Source organism: Macrobrachium nipponense, chromosome 20 (assembly GCF_015104395.2).
Source record: "Macrobrachium nipponense isolate FS-2020 chromosome 20, ASM1510439v2, whole genome shotgun sequence".
In the NCBI taxonomy this organism is placed as follows: domain Eukaryota; kingdom Metazoa; phylum Arthropoda; class Malacostraca; order Decapoda; family Palaemonidae; genus Macrobrachium; species Macrobrachium nipponense.
Window position 1 is genome coordinate 54,502,164 of NC_061089.1, and position 19,141 is coordinate 54,521,304.

General features: G+C 37.3%; 1 protein-coding gene across 1 annotated transcript in view; it reads left to right on the forward strand.

The window, feature by feature from the left end:
* Positions 1-19,141, forward strand: part of LOC135225865 (DBH-like monooxygenase protein 1) — an 80,449-nt gene that overhangs the window by 55,123 nt on the left and 6,185 nt on the right. Inside the window, exons 4-15 of the mRNA XM_064265417.1 lie at positions 7,012-7,182; positions 8,467-8,553; positions 9,281-9,476; positions 12,000-12,104; positions 13,305-13,468; positions 14,210-14,327; positions 15,122-15,246; positions 16,098-16,240; positions 16,571-16,597; positions 16,915-17,042; positions 17,521-17,666; positions 17,995-18,160. Of these exons, the coding sequence (XP_064121487.1) occupies positions 7,012-7,182; positions 8,467-8,553; positions 9,281-9,476; positions 12,000-12,104; positions 13,305-13,468; positions 14,210-14,327; positions 15,122-15,246; positions 16,098-16,240; positions 16,571-16,597; positions 16,915-17,042; positions 17,521-17,666; positions 17,995-18,160 (1,576 nt within the window). The remainder of the gene's footprint in view (positions 1-7,011; positions 7,183-8,466; positions 8,554-9,280; positions 9,477-11,999; positions 12,105-13,304; positions 13,469-14,209; positions 14,328-15,121; positions 15,247-16,097; positions 16,241-16,570; positions 16,598-16,914; positions 17,043-17,520; positions 17,667-17,994; positions 18,161-19,141) is intronic.

Consider the following 19,141-nt stretch of genomic DNA (forward strand, 5'->3'; position numbering starts at 1 on the left):
TTGGTTGTTTAGGGGACCCACGAACACGGGAATGGAATGTTGGTTTTAGGGCCACCCCGCACGGACTGGAATGGCAATGTTTTGGTTTAGGGACCCACACACTAACCACTGAATCGGAATGTTGGTTTAGGACCCCACGGTACACTGGAATGTAAGTTTTGGTTTTAGAACCCGAACTCCTGGAATGCGGACTGTTCGTTTAGGGACCACCGAGCGAACACTGGAATGGGAATTGTTGGTTTAGGAACCCCCTGACACTATAATAGGAATGTTTTGGTTTGTAGGAACCCGCCCGAACGAACCTGGAATGGGACATTGTTTGGTTTTAGGGAACCCACGGGAAACACTGGAAATGGGAATGTTTTGGTTTAGGAACCTCCGGCGCCCACGAACACTGGAATGGGAAAAAAAATTGGTTTGGTTTAGGCAAACCCACGAATTTGGATGGAAATGGAAATTTTGGTTTAGGGACCCACGAACATTTGAATGGAAATGGTTGGTTTAGGAACCCACGAACACTGGAATGGGAATGTTTGGTTTAGGGACCCACGAACACTGGAATGGGAATGTTTGGTTTAGGGACCCCACAAACACTGGAATGGAAATGGTTGGTTTAGGGACCCACGAACATGCACCATCTTGCTAGAAAATAATGGCTGGTTGAAGGTCGTCTAGTTTTAGTGCCACATATTCTGTCAAGATGTCATGGTAGGCTTCGGCAGTTCTTGCATAGGACCTTGTGCACTGTTGGACGTGGTAGCTCTAAGTATCTGGCAGCAGAATGAATGGACTTTGTAGGAGAACAATCAAAGGATTGTTTTACACGGCCAATGTTTTCCTGTGATGTTCTTGGTCGTCCACTCTTCCCTTTATCCAACAATCTCCTTGTTTCCATAAATTTCTTGTGCCATGCACGAATTGACGGACGTGACGGTAGATCTTGTCCATACTTAGTTCTGTAGTTTCGCCGAGTCTGCATATCCGATTTTATTTCGGTAAACCATGGCACACACATTGTGCCTTTGCTGAGGAGTAGCTAGTTTTTAGGGGTTCATTTACAGTACCGCTTTCATCAACTGAAATCCACAAATCCAATATGATTAAAAACTTGCATTAACTGCTGAGTGCATAAAACAAGTCTCAAGCGCTTCAGTGGCGTGGTTGGTATGGTCTTTGCCTGCCACCTCGGTGGCCGCGAGTTCGATTCTCTGGCATTCCACTGAGGGGTCAGAGATGTGTATTTCTGGTGATAGAAGTTCACTCTTCACGTGGTTCGGAAGTCACGTAAAGCCGTTGGTCCCGTCGATGAATAACCACTGGTTCCATGCAACGTAGAAAACCACCATACAAACATAAAACAAGTCTCATTTCTCATCAATGGCTTTTTTAATATTATTATTTTTTTATTAAGAGACTTTACGGACACCCTGCATATGTCCTCCTAAAGCATACAAGAAGCCAAATAACGTAAAATGACTATATTTTTCGAGAAATATGTGCGAATCGGAAGTGCATGTTCCGTTTTACAGATAAACGTCTGAACAATTTAGAGAAAAGTGTCTGTTTACTTAGTGAAAGTTTTCCTAAATTTACAGCCTTCCGAGATCTTTTCGTCCACATTAACTATAATGATAACTTGGGATTTTACCTATTTATTGTTTACGGTATGAACTTGAGTTTAACCTCGAGAAAAGCAGGGTTTGGGAAGCGGCAATCTCTGCAGTATTCTTCTTATGATAGAGTCTGATAGTTCCTAAACTCTATTACCAAGCGAAGTACTATATAATCTATATATCACTTTGCCTTCCCCCGTCAATACAAAGGCGTATAATTGACGACGCCTGAGCATAGACTTTCAACCACGCCACTCTAATCTGCTGTTTGTTCTCGGCATACTCGGGCTGTAAAATCTGTCGTGTGTTTACATTGGACATAGTTATGACTGCTATTCCCATTATGACTGCCATTCCCGTAATGGAACGATGGAGTACCTTACTATTACTCTCTCCTTGATAACAGTGTTTCAGTTTTTCGAGGGTTTATAGCTACATTTTCCGAGGATTTAAGAGTTTTGTGTTTGACCTGTGTTTTTATCGAAGTTTGATGAAGTCGCCAGCGGTTCTAATTGTTTTTGTTCTGTTGTACTCAAAGTGTGGTCAAGTGGTTTCTTTTCTAACGTTTACCATGTAATTGATGCATTTATGTAGATTTTAGTTGATAATCTTTTTATTTCACTACTATTATTAATTAAAACGATGTTCTACGTAAAAATGGCCCTTTTCCGCGGAGTTTTATTATTTACTACTGAAGCATTATCTACAATAAGATTCACAAATATATTCAGTTATGCATTTGTCGTAATGAATTGAACATTCATTCGTTGACCTCTAAATTTATTATTACATTACGGTACTTGCGAGAGCAGTTTGATGCCATTTTCTATATCATGTTTTTTATTCCATCTTGACTGCCTTAAAATTATACATGAACAATGCCTAGGGCTGCTCTTGAGCAAGAGCCCGTGCTAGCATAAAGCCAGCTTAATCTTCAACAACAACAACCTACCCCGAAATATCCATAAAAAATGTTACTGCAAACTCATAAACCTAAATGTAATTAATATATCAGGATTAATAACTATTTCAAGAGTGGAGGACCCCAAATTTTTTTCAACTTATCTGCTTTCATGTTTCTCTCTACATTAACGAATATATATCTTTCTAGAAATTATTTGCTCTCATATATCCCGGTGGATACTTGTCCATATCTATTGCCTTACTTACTTAAGTTAATTTTGTGGATTAGTTACTATTGTTATGATTGAAGGCTAGCAGAGTTGTTGAAACGATATCTAGATTTTTAAATTTCAAGGTTTTTTTTTTATTTTTTAAATATTAGTTTGTTTTTATCTTCCATAGCTAATATTTCCACACTATATCCACTTAAAATTCATATTTTTCCCAGACTGGATTTAATTTTTTCCCAGACTGGACTTATTTTTCCCCCAGACGGGGCTTTCTGTTTTCCAGGCACATCTTATTTTTGTCTAGACGGGACTTTCTTTTTTACCCAGACGGAACTTATTTCCACACGGGACTTTTTTCCCCAGACGTGACTTTTTTTAAGACCGGACTTTTGCGTTTCTTCAGTCGGGACTTTTTTTCCTTAAGATGGGACCTTTTTTTATTTCCAGATGGGACTTCCTTTTCCTGACTGGCAGTCAGGAAATTGTAATTGGTAGAAACTTAGAAGGTGCTTGGTCACGCAGTTTGACCTCGAAGCAACATGATTGTGATACTTGGCCAGTGCTTAATTGTTTTAAATGAGACTGAAATATGACGTGGTGAGCAATTCTAGCAGGCTGATCAGTATTGTAAAGTGATCTTGATAAGGAGTCCGAGATTTGAGTTAGCGACTAAGAATAGGGTCCCTTAATATAACTAAGTATAAGGTCCCTTATTATCTCATGTAAGTAAATGAGATATTAAAGTATGAATTACTTGGTTTATTTTTCTAGTCGAGGCATCTGTAATTTGCCTGTTACAGATCTGGTATCTTGACATAACAACCTAATTGAGAAAGATGCGGTGTTTAAGAATCTCAACACTCGAAGGACTTCCAGAGGTATCTTGTTATTTTGTAAGATTTGAAAAGGCAGCCATTATACAACAGATTGCTTAATAAATTTGAAACAAAACCGCACAGGGTTGTATTTTAATAAACACTCCTGTACCCCTTAGGTTTCAGGAGAAATGTTTTATTGTAAATCCTTGAAACGCAGATCGTATAATTTTGCATATGAAAAAGAGTATAACATTAATTCTTTTAATAACGAAAACCTGCCGCTAGTTTTTGGAATAAACTGAAACCTAATTTTTTTTTTTTAATTTTTAGGTTACTATATATGGAAATTTGGGTTAGTAATATGATTTCCTAAAGCTAACAAATTTCTAGTTCATCATATTCGTCCACAAAGACGCGGTAACTCGAAAAGACTTGGGTTAGTAACCTATATAGTCACCTATCACAAAAGTACACGACAAGACAAATTGTACATACATACTAAACCTATCACGAGGGTGCAATCACCCCTTTCCTTAGACTGGCCTCCATACCAAATGTGCATGGTAATAATATCGCGAGTTTTACACCTTCGAAAATTAAACATTTGGTAAATGCGTGAGCACAAGGGTGTGCTCATTTATGCACCCAAACACTGAGCACGAAACGGAGAGAAATCACGACGCAGATTTATCTTCTCTTTTACGTGTTTGTAATTTAGGTCACGGTTTTTTTTTTTATGTGTTAAATTGTAGGTATATATTAGCACGACAGCCACGCAGTTTGTCACGTTTAAAAAAAATGACTTTCTGATTAACGTAAGCATGCGATTCATCCTTCCTTTAATGATTTCTAGTTTTTTTATTATTATCTATACCAATATTTATCTGATATTTCGTTTTATCGTGTTAGCAAGAGACTCGGATCCAAGGGAAATTTGCTGGATATTCTATATTCATCGACATTATAGTCCATAGAATAAACCCTGAACTTTGATAGTCCCTAGAATAACAATTCTAAAAGTCCGTCCTTAGAATAAAAAGTCTAAAAGTCCGAAAAATAAAAGGTTTCGTTCATTGAAGTACAAGCAACGGAGTTTTGGAAAAAATTCTTATAACGTCGAACCTTCAAGATTGTTTAACATTTTCATTGATTAAAGCCGTAAAGTCTTGAAATTTTAAATGACCATATCATCCAGTCAGAATCCCTTCCCTGTTGAAGTATGTTATATTTTCTTGCTGTTGATATTTATATCCAAAAAAATAAAGATTCCTTAAATATAGCATGTAGTACGCTACGCTTTTGACCCCCAGTGATCTAAATGCTAGGAATCGCAGTTGAGGTAGATTTCCCTATTAGTTTATGAATGAACAACGAACACTATTTCATTTCTGTCGTAAATTAGTTAGTGGCACCTCACAGTTTAAAGTTTTTCTTTTTTTTCTTCATCTGTCAGTTGGTTAATAGGATAAATTGATTAGTGTATAAACTGGAGTCACAAATGCGATCTTAAGTGATGCATGACGTAAATTTAATTCTGCTTGTTCCTGATCGTACAGATTTGTTTACATTACGATTCCCCAGAGCTATTGGCACGTCCGAGTTGTGGATCATAAGTCAAACCGATCAGCTGAAAGGTTTTCTTGGTATTTCCAAGAGACACTCCCAATGAGGTATGCTCTTTTAAGCTACAATTCTTATTCACTCACGGCTAACCTGTGATTTATTTCGGTGTGGTGAATATAGTTGGTAATGACTGTATAATAAACTTGGCATACATTGCGTTCAGGGGGAAAGATAGAAAGGCACGGATTTTGGTCAATTTAAGTAGGCCTAGGTGGACGCTTCATGTTACTACAGAAAATGAGGATAATAGAATAGGCAGGATTTCACAGCTTTAGAAGATAATTCCGCAGCTTAAGAGTCAGGAGGGAAGATGGTCAATTCCACAGCTTAAGAGTGAGGAAGGAAGGTAGAATCAATTCCACAGCTTAAGAGTGAGGAGGGAAGGTAGAATCAAAAGCTCCAGAGTTTTATAGTTTGTTGGTGGTCTTATATATCCCTTATATCCTTTTGATTAACAGTGTCATTAGTGTACAAAATCATCTGGATTGTTAACAAATTCTGAAACTCCCAATAGTAGCTTAAGTCCAATCTTACACCATGCCGATGACTTTCATTTAGGGATGAATACGGGCAACCACTTGCAATGTTTACTTGCAGTTCCTGAATCTTCTTGGTTTTAGAATGGTTTACTCAAAGTATCATGGAAACTTTACTTTTATTTGTTTAAATGTTATAAACAAAAGATCCATTGTTAGTAAACAAAAGATCTACTACAAGTGGTCTAAAGTTTCATTGTTGGCAAAAGAAAAAAAATATTAGGTTCCTGTTTGGCTGGAAAAATATAAAAGTTTTTGTCTGTATGATTGTCAGTGCGATTATGCATGTATAGATGTATTACAAATTTACTGGTGCATCTAACATGTGTGCTTGAAAGCGATTTTGGTTTTGCATGGTGCGCATGCGTGGTGTGCCTTTCCAGAAGGTAATTCCATGTCATTACGTTATTATATTTTAGTTTTCTATAGCCACTTTCTGATGTTTTAGTCTGTTTAATATAATAATAATAATTTCTTTCTATTCGGCAAGCGTGCACACTCGTACGTAAACGAACTTATAATAGCAATGAAGGATTTTACCACCCTATAGTTGATGGTTAATGAGCGGAACGTTCAGTGAGGTCGTAATCGCATGCCTCCAACAGGTATTAACGGATCGATGACTTTCTGATAAAGGTTTCACGAAGAGATTGGCGCCCTTTTTGTTTCGCCCTTCCTTTAATTACCCAAAGACCGAGAAAGGTACTCTCTAATACGTGCGGACTTCGTGTTAGCATTTTTTTATCAGTATATCTTATTCATCTATCCGTATATCTTATTTATCTATGTATATTTGAATTTATATGTACCGATTATTGTTGTTTAGGCATTTATGTATGTATGTATGTATGTATGTATGTATGTATGTATGTATGTATGTATGTATGTATGTATGTACCAAAGGCAGAATATTTTATTCATTTGTATGTGAATCCTTTTATGTATCTACACACACACACACACACACACACACACACACACACACATATATATATATATATATATATATATATATATATATATATATATATTTCATGCCTGTTTATGTATTTATAAATCTATTTAGCTAAATAATTTATTTATTCATTTAGACATTCATGAATTTATTATTTTCACGAAACCAACTATTAAACATTATAGATTTTTTTTTTATTATATCCTCTATCAATTCAGTTAATCACTTATCCATTCGCTTGTTGAAGTATCAAGTCCACTTTTTAATTACCATCCTCCGTATCATAACCAGCACAATTTTCTTTGCAACCTTCTCAATGTTCTTCATTTGCAGGGCGACACAGTGAGAGTGATCTGGGCTTACGACGATGAAGACCCACACAGCCAGGACAGGATACCGAGACACAGTCACCAGGGAACAAGGAGCCTTTATCTCAGGGAACCCCAGCCTCAGAATCTGCCAGCGAATCCCGAAGTCCTGTACTGGGATGTGCTTTCGCCTAAGGCAAGTTCTCTTACTATCTTATTGAAAAGGTGTTTCGTTTTTGCGGAAAGGGGTAAGTTGCGGTTTGTTATTGTATTTTAAGGTATTTTAATGGGCAAGGTGTGGTTTTATTATGTTAGACAAGGTCAACTTGTTTTATATTATAAAACAAGATTGTTATTGTGAATTAAAGCAAGGTGTATTTTATTATATTAGAAAACAAAGGTCATTTTTTTAATCAAAAAGCAAGATGTATTATTATTATATTGGCTAATAAGGACAATTTTTATGTTACATGAAAAAACTTAAGGGCAAGAGATGTGCTTTTATTAAATTAAAAATGGGCAAGGTATTTCGCTAAAAACAAAAGAAAAAAGGGGGCACTTGGTTTTATTAATATTAAATACCAATAGTTTTCTTTATGCTGTGTTGTCTTAAATGCCTGTATCTATAATGTGTGTTTGGTTACACGTGATTTTAACAAGGGTAGCGGGTGGTAAGTTGGGTTCATGTTGGGTCGTAGGAAATTACGGCAATTTTGATAGGTTTTAAGACTGTGATGTATGACAGATCCAGCGGGTTTCAACCCTCCTCCAGATTTCCAAGGTAATGCCGGTGTGACTAAAAAATTTGCAATCTTTTAATAAAAAATTAACATTTGACATAGAAGAGAGCAAGAAAAAATTAACATTTGACACAAAAGAGAGCAAGAAAAAATTAACATTTGACACAGAAAAGAGCAAGAAAAAATTAACATTTGACACAGAACAGAGAAGCAATCGCTCCTTTTTAAATGAAATGACCGAAAATGAACAGAACAGAACTGCATGTTTTGATTATTATCATGCTCAGGTAGCTAGAAAGAATTAGTTCTCTGGAAGTGTCCAAGATGACAATAACATCCATAGGCGCATTGTTTGCTAGTTGGCACGGGACTTGAAAAACAGATTTCTCGACAATTCGCAAATCTATATAGTGTCTGAAGCGCCTCAGTGGCGTGGTTGGTATGGTGTTGGCGTCCCACCTCGGTGGTCGCGAGTTCGATTCTCGGCCATTCCATTGAGGAGTGAGAGATGTGTATTTCTGGTGATAGAAGTTCACTCTCGACGTGGTTCGGAAGTCACGTAAAGCCGTTGGTCCCGTTGCTGAATAATCACTGGTTCCATGCAACGTAAAAGCACCATACAAACAATATATAGTGTCTGCACTACATAACTTGCCCATCTCCTTATTAAAACCTGTGGATAGTTCAATATGGAAATTTAACGTAATAAAGAGTTATATTTTTTGTTTTTGTTTTCTTAGGTTTCCCTACCAGACAACCTTCGAACGCTTTACTGGTGCAAACTTTATAAGATACCAGATCTCGCAAGCAAAACTCATGTTATAGGGGTAAGTATATTTATTTATCTATGGTGAATATTAAGTGTTACATTTACTTAGTTTGAAATTAGTCTTCTAAAAATACTTCTTTAAATACTTTGGTTCAGAATTGACCTTTTAACTTTGTAAAGGCTTTTGTGACCCAATCACACCTAAAACACAAAGGTCAAAGCCAGTTTAAAATTTATGATTCTTTATGAAGAATTCACTCAAAATAACTGACTACAATACCAAAGCACATTTCAATGTTGACAAACATTAAAGTAGGGTTCCCAATTCCTTCATTTTCTGTCAAGTAATAAACAGCTGCCTGCCATCCAGGGAACTGGCATTGTTTATTGGATTATGTTATTTCCTTATGACTTCTGCTCAGATCAATAATTAAATGATCTTAAGTTACTTTCTTTACGTTTTTCACTCCATAGGGCTGTAGTGCCGTCAGAGCACCTCACGGGTTGCACTGTAGGCATTACTAAAGGTTCTTTGCAGCTTCCCTTCGACCCCTAGCTGCACCCCTTTCATTCTTTTTACTGTACCTCCATTCATATTCTTTCTTCTTACTGTCCACCCTCTCACTTTCTTCTTACTGTCCACCCTCTCCTAACAATTGAGGTTTTCCTCCTGTTCCACTTGCAAACCTACCTACTTCCAGTTTCCCTAACAGCGCTGAACGACATAAGTCCCAGCGCTCTCGTTTGGCCACAATTCTATATTCCACTCTATTTACTTTTTCCAGTATCAGCCAGCCATCCAGTCGGGAAATGAGCAACACGTCCACCACATGTTACTCTACGAATGTCACCTGGATAATTCTCACCATTACTTGGACAAATTCGTCGAAGCGCCCGGCGCCCAGTGCTACGATCGAAATATGCCCTTCTCGTGGTCGGCGTGTAACACTCCCATTGTGGCATGGGCGGTCGGCTCGGAAGGTAAAAGGGTTGGGAATTTCCTTTTGAGAGAGAGAGAGAGAGAACGCAAACTGGCGCCACTATAACAGTGGTTATGAATGGAGAGAGAGAGAGAGAGAGAGAGAGAGAGAGAGAGAGAGAGAGAGAGAGAGAGAGAGAGAATATGCAAACTGGCGCCCCTTTAATAATGGTCATATGAAGTAGTAGGAGAGAAAGAGAGAGAGAGAGAGAGAGAGAGAGAGAGAGAGAGAGAGAGAATGCAAACTGGCGCTACTGTAATAGTGGTTATGAACGTCGAGAGAGAGAGAGAGAGAGAGAGAGAGAGAGAGAGAGAGAGAGAGAGAATGCAAACTGGCGACACTGTAATACTGGTTATGAACGTCGGAAGGAGAGAGAGAGAGAGAGAGAGCGAATGCAAACTGGCGCCACTATAATAGTGGTTATATGAACGTAGGAAGGGGGAGAGACAGAGAGAGACAGAGAGAATGTTTTCAACCACTTTTGGCCACTAGGGTTTCCTGAAAATGGTTCACATTGCATGATTGCAATTGAATTCATGAAGGGGGGCCAACACTTCAAGTTAAATATTTCTCACTTGTTCAGGGTTATGAAGTGACACTATACTGACATAAATAAGTTTGATGACATAAAAATTCAACTGCACACCGTTTCCATACATAATTATACTTACAACCGGAAAGTCGTGAATTGGGTAATTACTAGCATATGAAGACATTATTATTACTTGGGTTGTCCGTATTATAAGGTTCTCAAGGAGCTGCAGTTGCAAGGAACACTGTTACGCGGGATCCGGCGACACTGGCGTGTAGCTTGGTTCCCCCCTCTCCCAGTCTCCTCCTCGCCAAGCTGTCTGCGACACTCAGCCTTGGCTTGGCAGCCGATAGAGATGGAGCTCCCAATCGCTTCTCCCGCCAGGTGCGAATTACGCTGTGATTCGTTTTTTGTGTGCACTGGTGAACATTCATTCCCAACTGTGTGAAGTCTACGGAGAAAAGTGTATGAGCGTACAACACAAGCGCCAATGGTGCAAAGAATACAAAGACAGATGTACAGACGTCCATAACGCATTTCAGAACCGGAGAGGAGCTGAAAGAAGAGGTTTAAGCTACCTTCGTGGAGCGGCGGGAGAGTTCTATGATTCAGGCATAAAGAAGATGGTACACTGCATGCAAAAAAGCATTAATCTCAACGGCGATTATGTCGAAAAATAGGAAAAAGTCTAAGCTTTCCAAAAATGTATTATTCAATGCTAATAATCATGTTTTTCATTGTGAAAAATCTTTGGGAACCTTCTTTTACGGACAACCCTCTATTACCGTTGGCATTACGTATTTAACTGCTTTTGAGTTAGCATTATTTGATAAGTCATACGATTTGTATGTATTCAGGGTCTTAAAAAACGGGGATTTTTTATCCTTTCAATCTATGAATAGCAGCAACAAACAGCATTTGCATAGGCGTAGAGGGGTAGTACCGTCAATGCACTAAATGCTGTGTACTGTAAGCATCACTTAAGGTTCTATGCAGCGTGCCTTCGGCCCCTAGCTGCAACCCCTTTCGTTCCTTCTACTGTATCTTCTTTCATACTCTTCCGTCTTTCTTTCCACCCTCTTCCTAGCAATTGATTCATAGTGCAACCGCGATATTTTCCTCCTATTACACCTTTCAAACCTTTTACAGTCAGTTTCTGTTTCAGCGCTGAGTGACCTCATAGGTCCCAGTGCTTGGTCTTTGGCCTAAATTCTATATTAGGTTCAATTCGGCGTTTGAGTAAATACCAATTAGCAAAAAGATGAAGAATTGTTGGACAGTTTCTTGGAAGTTGACCCGAAGTTATATGTAATTCTTTCATTCCAGCCTCAACACTTTGGAATCTCTTGCCTCCTTCTATGTTCCCGTGATCTGATTGTGTAGAATCAATAAATTAGAAGCAATTTAAATTAATGGAAAATTTTGTTTCGTGTCTGTTTTTAAAACAGAGACAGTGGACATATATTGTACTTGAAGTTGCTGGTACTGGCGTTCGAAACATGATTATTGGAATAGGTTATAATTTATTTAAATGCTGATAAATTTTTATTCAAATGAAAATTCAAATTCAACTTCCTTCAAAAATTTAAAGACCTACTTCACCCGTCGGTAAGTTAAAATAAACGTTAATAACTAGGATGGTGTCCCTTGGAATATCTTATACATAGATTTAAGAGAATTAAGGAATTACGCAAGTTCAGACATTTTAGATCCTACGAAAATGTTTGCCTTTTGGGTGTTTGGGGGGAACAAATCCCCAGTTATTTATGACTACACATATTTTAGAAGTCAATGTCTACAGAGAGCTCTCGGGAATCGGTTCGGTTTCCTTAACAGTTCAAAAAGGGAATAGAACAGATTCCGGCAAGCTTTCTGTAGAGATTTATTTCTAAAATTTATGTTCCCATACATAATTGTGGATTTATTTTTCCATGTCAAGACTCGTGCTACTATGAATATATTTTTTAATTATTGGGAGTTTTCTGTTAACAGGTGAAATGTATCCAGAGCACGCAGGTGTTCCATTGGGAGAGGAACACGGAGGAGCCACTTACTTCATGCTGGAAATACACTACGACAATCCTAACCTCAGGAAAGGTACTGTACATACTCCACGACACTTACTTAATTCTGGTGATAGAAGTTCACTCTCGACGTGGTTCGGAAGTCACGTAAAGCCGTTGGTCCCGTTGCTGAATAACCGCTGGTTCCGTGCAACGTAAAAACAAGATTCTTACTTTTGATATCTCCGTAGGGTGGTAGTGCCGTCAGTGCAACTCCTGTGGTGCACTGTAATGTGGTGCACTGTAGGCATTACTAAAGGTTCTTTGCAGTATCCCTTCGGCCAATAGCTGCAACCCCTTTGATTCCTTTTACTGTACCTCCGTTCATATTCTCTTTCTTCCATCTTACTTTCCACCCTCTCTATACAATTGATTCTTAGTGCAACTGCGAGGCTTTCCTCCTCCTGTTACACCTTTATAACCTTTTTACAATCAATTTCCGTTTTAGCGCGGAATGACCTTCATCGGTTCCCAGAGCTTGATGTTTGGCCTAAATTCTCTATTCTGTTCCACTCCACTTAATTAGTTTTTCTTTGATTCATAATACATCACTAACAGCCGTTTGTTTTCTTCCACACTACGGTAATTAGTCCCTCGTAACTTAACTTGACCGCAGCGTTATAGTTCCTTTAGTAATATGATGACCTGGTTTGAACTTTGGTCCGTTTTCTGAGCCAGGTAATTAGTATCGGGTGGAATGGTTTAGTACCGGTTTATTACTGGGTATTTGATCTAAGTGCTGATGAACTGCGAATGTATTATTGATATATATTAGAATGATGGTTGGTTTCTCTAATTCATTTTAATGAATAGTATCAAATAGCTTTGTTTTGTATTGTCACAAACTTGTAAATTATAAATAGCATTCGTGTAATATTAAATACTATTAGTAGCACCCAGCTATTTATTTTTAGTAGTTATAAACATCTAAACATACACAATTTTCAGTTATAGACACTGAACTTAGAACATGATTATTTAAATACTTGAATGTAGTATGTATTTTATTTTCACTTCAAAATGAACCAATTTTCTTCTTGAAAAAATATTTTGTCAAATATTTTACACAGAAGTTGACACCATAATCCCAATCTTAAAGAGTTGCAAATGTGCGGATAACAGCAATGTTATTTCCATTCTTGGATACTGTATGTTGTCTTTGGCACGGTTTTGGAATTAAAAAGCTCTATCGGTATAGCATTCCGCCTTTTAAAGGTTTGTCTACCTTTTACAGGTGTGACAGACAACTCTGGAGTTCGAGTCCATTACACCCACAAGTTACGTCAGTACGATGCTGGTATCCTTACATTGGGTCACATCGTGTCTCCGACGCACATTATTCCCCCGGGCCAGAAGTGGCAGACAGTTGCACATTGCACCGATGCCTGCACTGCTAAGGTAAGAGTAGAAAAAAAAAAATTCATTGGAACTTTATTGCATTCACCTTCTTGACCGATAAGCTTTACTTTATGCAAGAATTTTTCTCTATATTTTGTCCCTTAACGAAAGGGCACTGTTGTTTTAGTATACTGACTTATTCAACCCAACAATTATCTTTCATAAGTATGCATATCCTCATAGAATTTGCTTGATCAGGGAATTAGGTCAAATGGTCATCATTTTGATTTTGCTTATTTTAAGTTTTCTTGCGATAGCTCATCCTTGGTTCCAAGTTGAAATTCTTTGCTTTTGATTTGGAGGTACAGTATATCCTTCTATTGGAACAACTAACTTAATCCAATTAAAACTATTTATTACACTACTAAAAATGAAGTGAAACTTCCATGAAGTGATAGACCGATATAATACTGAGAGTATTTCAAGATGATGAGAGGGTGAGCAGTTGATTTATTAAACATGGATGTTCTACCCCCAAAAATGTTTTTATCAGTGTTGGAGTGTCAGACTAAATAAATGTCTGAAAAGTTCTAAGGAGAGTTTCAAGCTTTTAACATTGTGAAAAATATTTTTTTCTTGTTCAGCAATCGTAGAATTTGCGTCAATAATCAGTTAATTAACCAGCCCCTTCACCGGTTCCCCCAGTCATAAACTGTTTCAAATAATCCCCTATTATCATCAGATGATTTAAAGATGACCCCATTTCATTAGGACCTGAGTAACCCCCGTCCTCCTTTCCAGTCGTTACCACCTGAGGGCATCAAAGTGTTCCAAGGTTTCCTTCATGGTCATCTCATCGCGTCTTCCATTTCGATACAACAAATACGAAGGGGACGGGAGCTCCCCGTTGTCTTCAAAGGTGAGCTTGTGCTAATGGTGGTCGTTACTAAGGGAATTTGGGATTTTTTATTTTGGTGTGGGGATACTGAATTCCTCGGTTGTTTTTTAAGTTTTCATTTAATAGTACAAATTAATTCCACGATTGTTGAAGGTTTAGTAATACAGAGAGGTATGTAACTTTACGAAGTTGGAATGCCTTCTTACCCTGTTTTTTTTATAGTTATTACTCTCATTATTTTTATTATAATTGGTGTTGGTTGTGGCAATTACTCCAATTTCTATATATTTTCATATTAGTCTCTTCTATATATTTTCACATTAGTCTCTTCCCGATGTAGAATATGAATTCCGTAAAATATGACATTTGTAAGTTTATTTCATAAAGGTTTTATTAATATTTATTACTTTGTTTCACCTTAACACTTGTAAATGTCAAAGCTAGTTTGACTTAAGAGAGGTAATTTATAAAAATATCCTGTGAGACAACGCTGGTTGTAATTTTGTTCAATAAAAATTATGACCTGCGGTTTTAAGAATATTACGAAGTCACAGAATACGCAAATAAAGCTACACAGCTCAGGCCACGGATGCCTCACAGGCCTAACCGTTTGGCTTTTGTTTTTTCTATTTAGATCACTGACTGCCAACGCGCCTTGCTTTTGAGTACTCTATCTGTCAAAAACTCAAATCACTCTTTAAAATTTTCGTATTGAAATCCAATGAATTCGGTGATAATCACCGAGAACTGCAAGAAATATTCTTGACAGGTGACGTTTCAGTGATTGAGCATTGTATCTATTTCCACCACTTCAGATATGAGTTACGACTTCAACTATCAACAAGCGAGGGTCCTCGATGAAGAAATGGAGATTTTACCAGGTGATTCACTCGTGGTTAAGTGCGGATACGACTCCTCGAAAAGACAACTCCCAACCTTTGTAAGTACTATATGGTTGCGCTTTTCGTGTTGTATTTTTCGTGTTCATAGGTTACCCTCAGTCATGGTGATTCAGCAAAATCGCGAAATGCTGTTCAAGTTTTGCATAACCTTGTAAATTAACTCTTGTCAGTTTGCTTGATTGTATTTTCTGTTGTACATGTGTTCTTATGCTCGTTTTTGTACGATATCCTCTTCAGCAGCCCGTAATAAGGTGTCGAGGGACGAAAAAACTTTATAACTCTTGTTTGTTTGTATGGTATTTTTTCGTTGCATGGAACCAGTGATTATTCAGCAACGCCCTTTAATTCTTGGCACACGTATTTATTTTGGAACTTCGACATTTTTAGCTTTGAAAAAATTTGCTCATGGTTAATAATCGTTCAATAGAGGCAGCTAGATTTCTTCCCCGAGCCAAATCAAGTGGTAAAGGATATGCACCTAGTTTTATGAAATTGTTTACCAATTCTTAAGGTATTCAGTCAGCTTTCTGGAGATGGTAATTCTCAGTAGTTCAAAATGCTTCAAAGTTGGCTCTATATTTATGTGTAGCTAGCGAGGCTTATGTTTTATTACATTGTAATTATTTGTTTATAATTCTGGTAACACCGTGATTTGGAATATTTTGAAAACACTTGAGTAACAGCATTGGCGGTGATTGGGTAGTAAGTGGGTAGTGCTGATTTTCATAAATGTAATTTCCTGTTGCTGCTGATGCGTAGAAGACCGTCGATTAGAAAATTAGATTTAAAGTACAGAGTTCGACTATGCAATATGAAGAATTATATTTATTAATGAAGTAAGCTTCTTAGTGTGTAAATATGAAATGAAAGTATTTCTCAAAATCAACAGGGAGGCTTTAGCACAGAGGATGAAATGTGCCTGGCCTTTTTGATGTACTACCCGCGAGTTAACCTCTCTGGCTGTTACTCCAAGCCAGATATGGCTCTCGTCTTCGATACTTTCGGCATTGAAAATCTATACAATAATGATATGTGAGTATCAATCATCTTACGTAGTGTGGAAAAGTACCTTGGAGTAATCTGTAGTGATAATCGTGTATTATATGACAGCTTATTTAATATGCTTATTAGTTGATTGAACTATCACAGTATTGCGAAATAATGTCATTTTTGTATTATATATAGTGTGTTCATCTTAATTTAGAAGGAAAGTTATTCTAGGTGTTGTTGATACAGCAACAGCCAGTCAAAAAATCTTTAGTCTGCTGAATCAAAAACATTATAAAGAACTGTGGGTAAAGTAGGTAAAATGTTTATTTCATTGGTTTCTTTTACTAATTCTTTTATTTATTATTTTTGCAGGTCTATTTTTAACGATCAGAGTTTCAGGTATGTACGAAAGTTTCCCAAATAGTTTATACAAGCAAATTCTTATAAAACCTACAGCAGTACTTAAGAAAATGTATATAACCAATGTGTCTTGTCAGTTTTCAAAATCCAAATACAGTAGAACTACTTATTGACAAATTCATGCATGTATATCTTTCAAGTATTTCTTTACACTCATCCTTTGAAAATAGAGATTTACATGCTGGGCTAAAGATGTTTTTAGGTGAAGCTGCCCTGTTCCACGAATGGTTCTGCACTCGCAGCCAGCCATTATTTAGCATCCAATTTTAATCCCTGATGTGTGCCTCTACTTTCAGCGAAGCTTACATTAGCGAAGAAGATGAAAACAGTGACCTGTCTAACATGCTCACTGAGGGCAATAATAAACCTCAAAATATTCATCTTGGCGATATATATCACTACGTAGTCGTAAAATCGCCACAAAGTAAGTATACATTTAGCTTTAATATTCCACAGAAATGAGTTTTGTAGCCCATGATTATAGTTATTATTCATATGCCGACTAGTATGTACCTAAAACATACATCGATAGTTTTCTTGTTTTCAGTTAATGTTATGGTCATATAGTTATTGCGTATACACTGTATTGTCAATAGCTTATTTTCATATATAGTTATATAGTTACCGTGTATACACTGTATGTTTAATAGCTTATTTTTAGTAAATTTTAATGGTTTATAAATAATTAGAATATTGAAGTGTCACAATTTAAATGGGAATACTTTCTTTGTTCATATGAACACAGAATCTATGTGTATTTTAGTCAGATTTTTATTTATGTTTTCAAGAGGTATGAAACTACCGTACTTAATTTTTAGGATATCAGGAACATGAAATAATCTGTATGAATTTTACTTATGTATTTTTATTTACAGACTATTATAATGTACTTTTATTTACAGAATATTACAATAGAACATTTTATGACATACTTTATGATGAAAACACGTGGAAGGACATGCGTTTAATATCGGCATTGCAGGACAGGATCAGCTTTGGTCAACATGAGCCTACTTGTGAGAACCATGGGCGCATATTGATTGAAGGAGTAAGTGTTGAACATTGATTGCAGCTGATTGTAGCTCAAAAGTACTCTATATATGTTAGCAGTAGAAGAGTGTGTTAAGCTAATTACGAGGACTAATTATTGAGATAAGAATTTCACTGTAATGCATAAGAAACCCTTGGGAATTCATTTCCAGGCAACATTTAAATTGACAAATCAGTTTTTTGCCATTTCAATCTGATTTTTTAATTAAGTCAGAAGTGTGATTTATTATTCAAATTATCCAATCTGAGTGAACTTTATTGCCAAAAAGTTATGTTGAAAGAGTACCATGAAAATTACAGTATTAAATATTTAACTTCTATTTCAGTTGCCTAGGAAAATAAAGTTTCCAGACTTCATTTCTGTTCAGCCACTGAAGCAGGAGTGCACATCTCCCAGTCTTGACACTGATGTTGAACTATTTAAACCTGAAATTCAGTCAGATAGTCCCAGAACAACAGTCAAGCCCAAGATAAACAAGGAACATAATAAAGGTAAGAAAAGTAATCCTGTGCATAGATACATTGCTATACAGCATACAAAAGTTTGCTTTTCAACAGAAATCCTAGTTGGTGACAGCTTGATTGCTGGTAGTTGATGTGCTCCGATACTTTCACTTTTGGATCGATGCTTGTACCTGCAACACACCAAAAGCACTTTACGTACATGTCTAGCCTCATTCCATGGATGTTTAGGCCTTTCCAATTAACTACATCCAAAACTGTATTTACAGAAGAGCTATTAGTACCATTAGAGCATCAGTAGCCTGGAAAGCTGCTAAAAATAGGCAGAATACTATATCTAGGAGAGCTGCTGGACTGTGAATAAGCAGGAATTGGATTTAGGCACTTGATCTACCTAAGTGCCAGATCAAAGAGAGAGCATTGTGTTTCATGAAGAGCACGAAAAACATTTTAGCAGTTGGAACTGGGAGACCAGATGAGCAACCTAAACCAAGCGAGAGTGTTGTATCCAGGAAACTAACATGAACTTGAGCTGCTGGAGGCAACTGAACTGTGGGAGCCAGATGAGTTACTGCATCAAGTTGAGCATAAGGATTCTAACACACAATTACAACCAGGGAAGTTGCAGGAACCAGTAAAACAGCTAAAGCCCAACAAACTACTGTATCCAAAAGAGCTGTGGGATTTTGGAGAGCAGCTGGAACCATGTGAGCTCTTAATGTCAAGCAAGGTCCTGGTCCCAGGAAATTGGCTGGATGCAGGTGGTGTAGTACCGGGAATGAAGCAAGATCAGGAGTTGTCAGAGCATGAGACTGTCAAACCATGGGAATGCCGGGGAGTGCCTAGAACCAGTAGAGGAGTTAAAGCTGAAAGAGCTTCCAAAACCAGGACAAGTGGGGCTTGGAAAACTACTATATCAATGGATTTATGGCTATTTGAGAACCACTGAAACCAGTTGGATAGCTGAAATCAGATGAACTGTTGTATCCAATAAAATCGTGGCAATCAGGA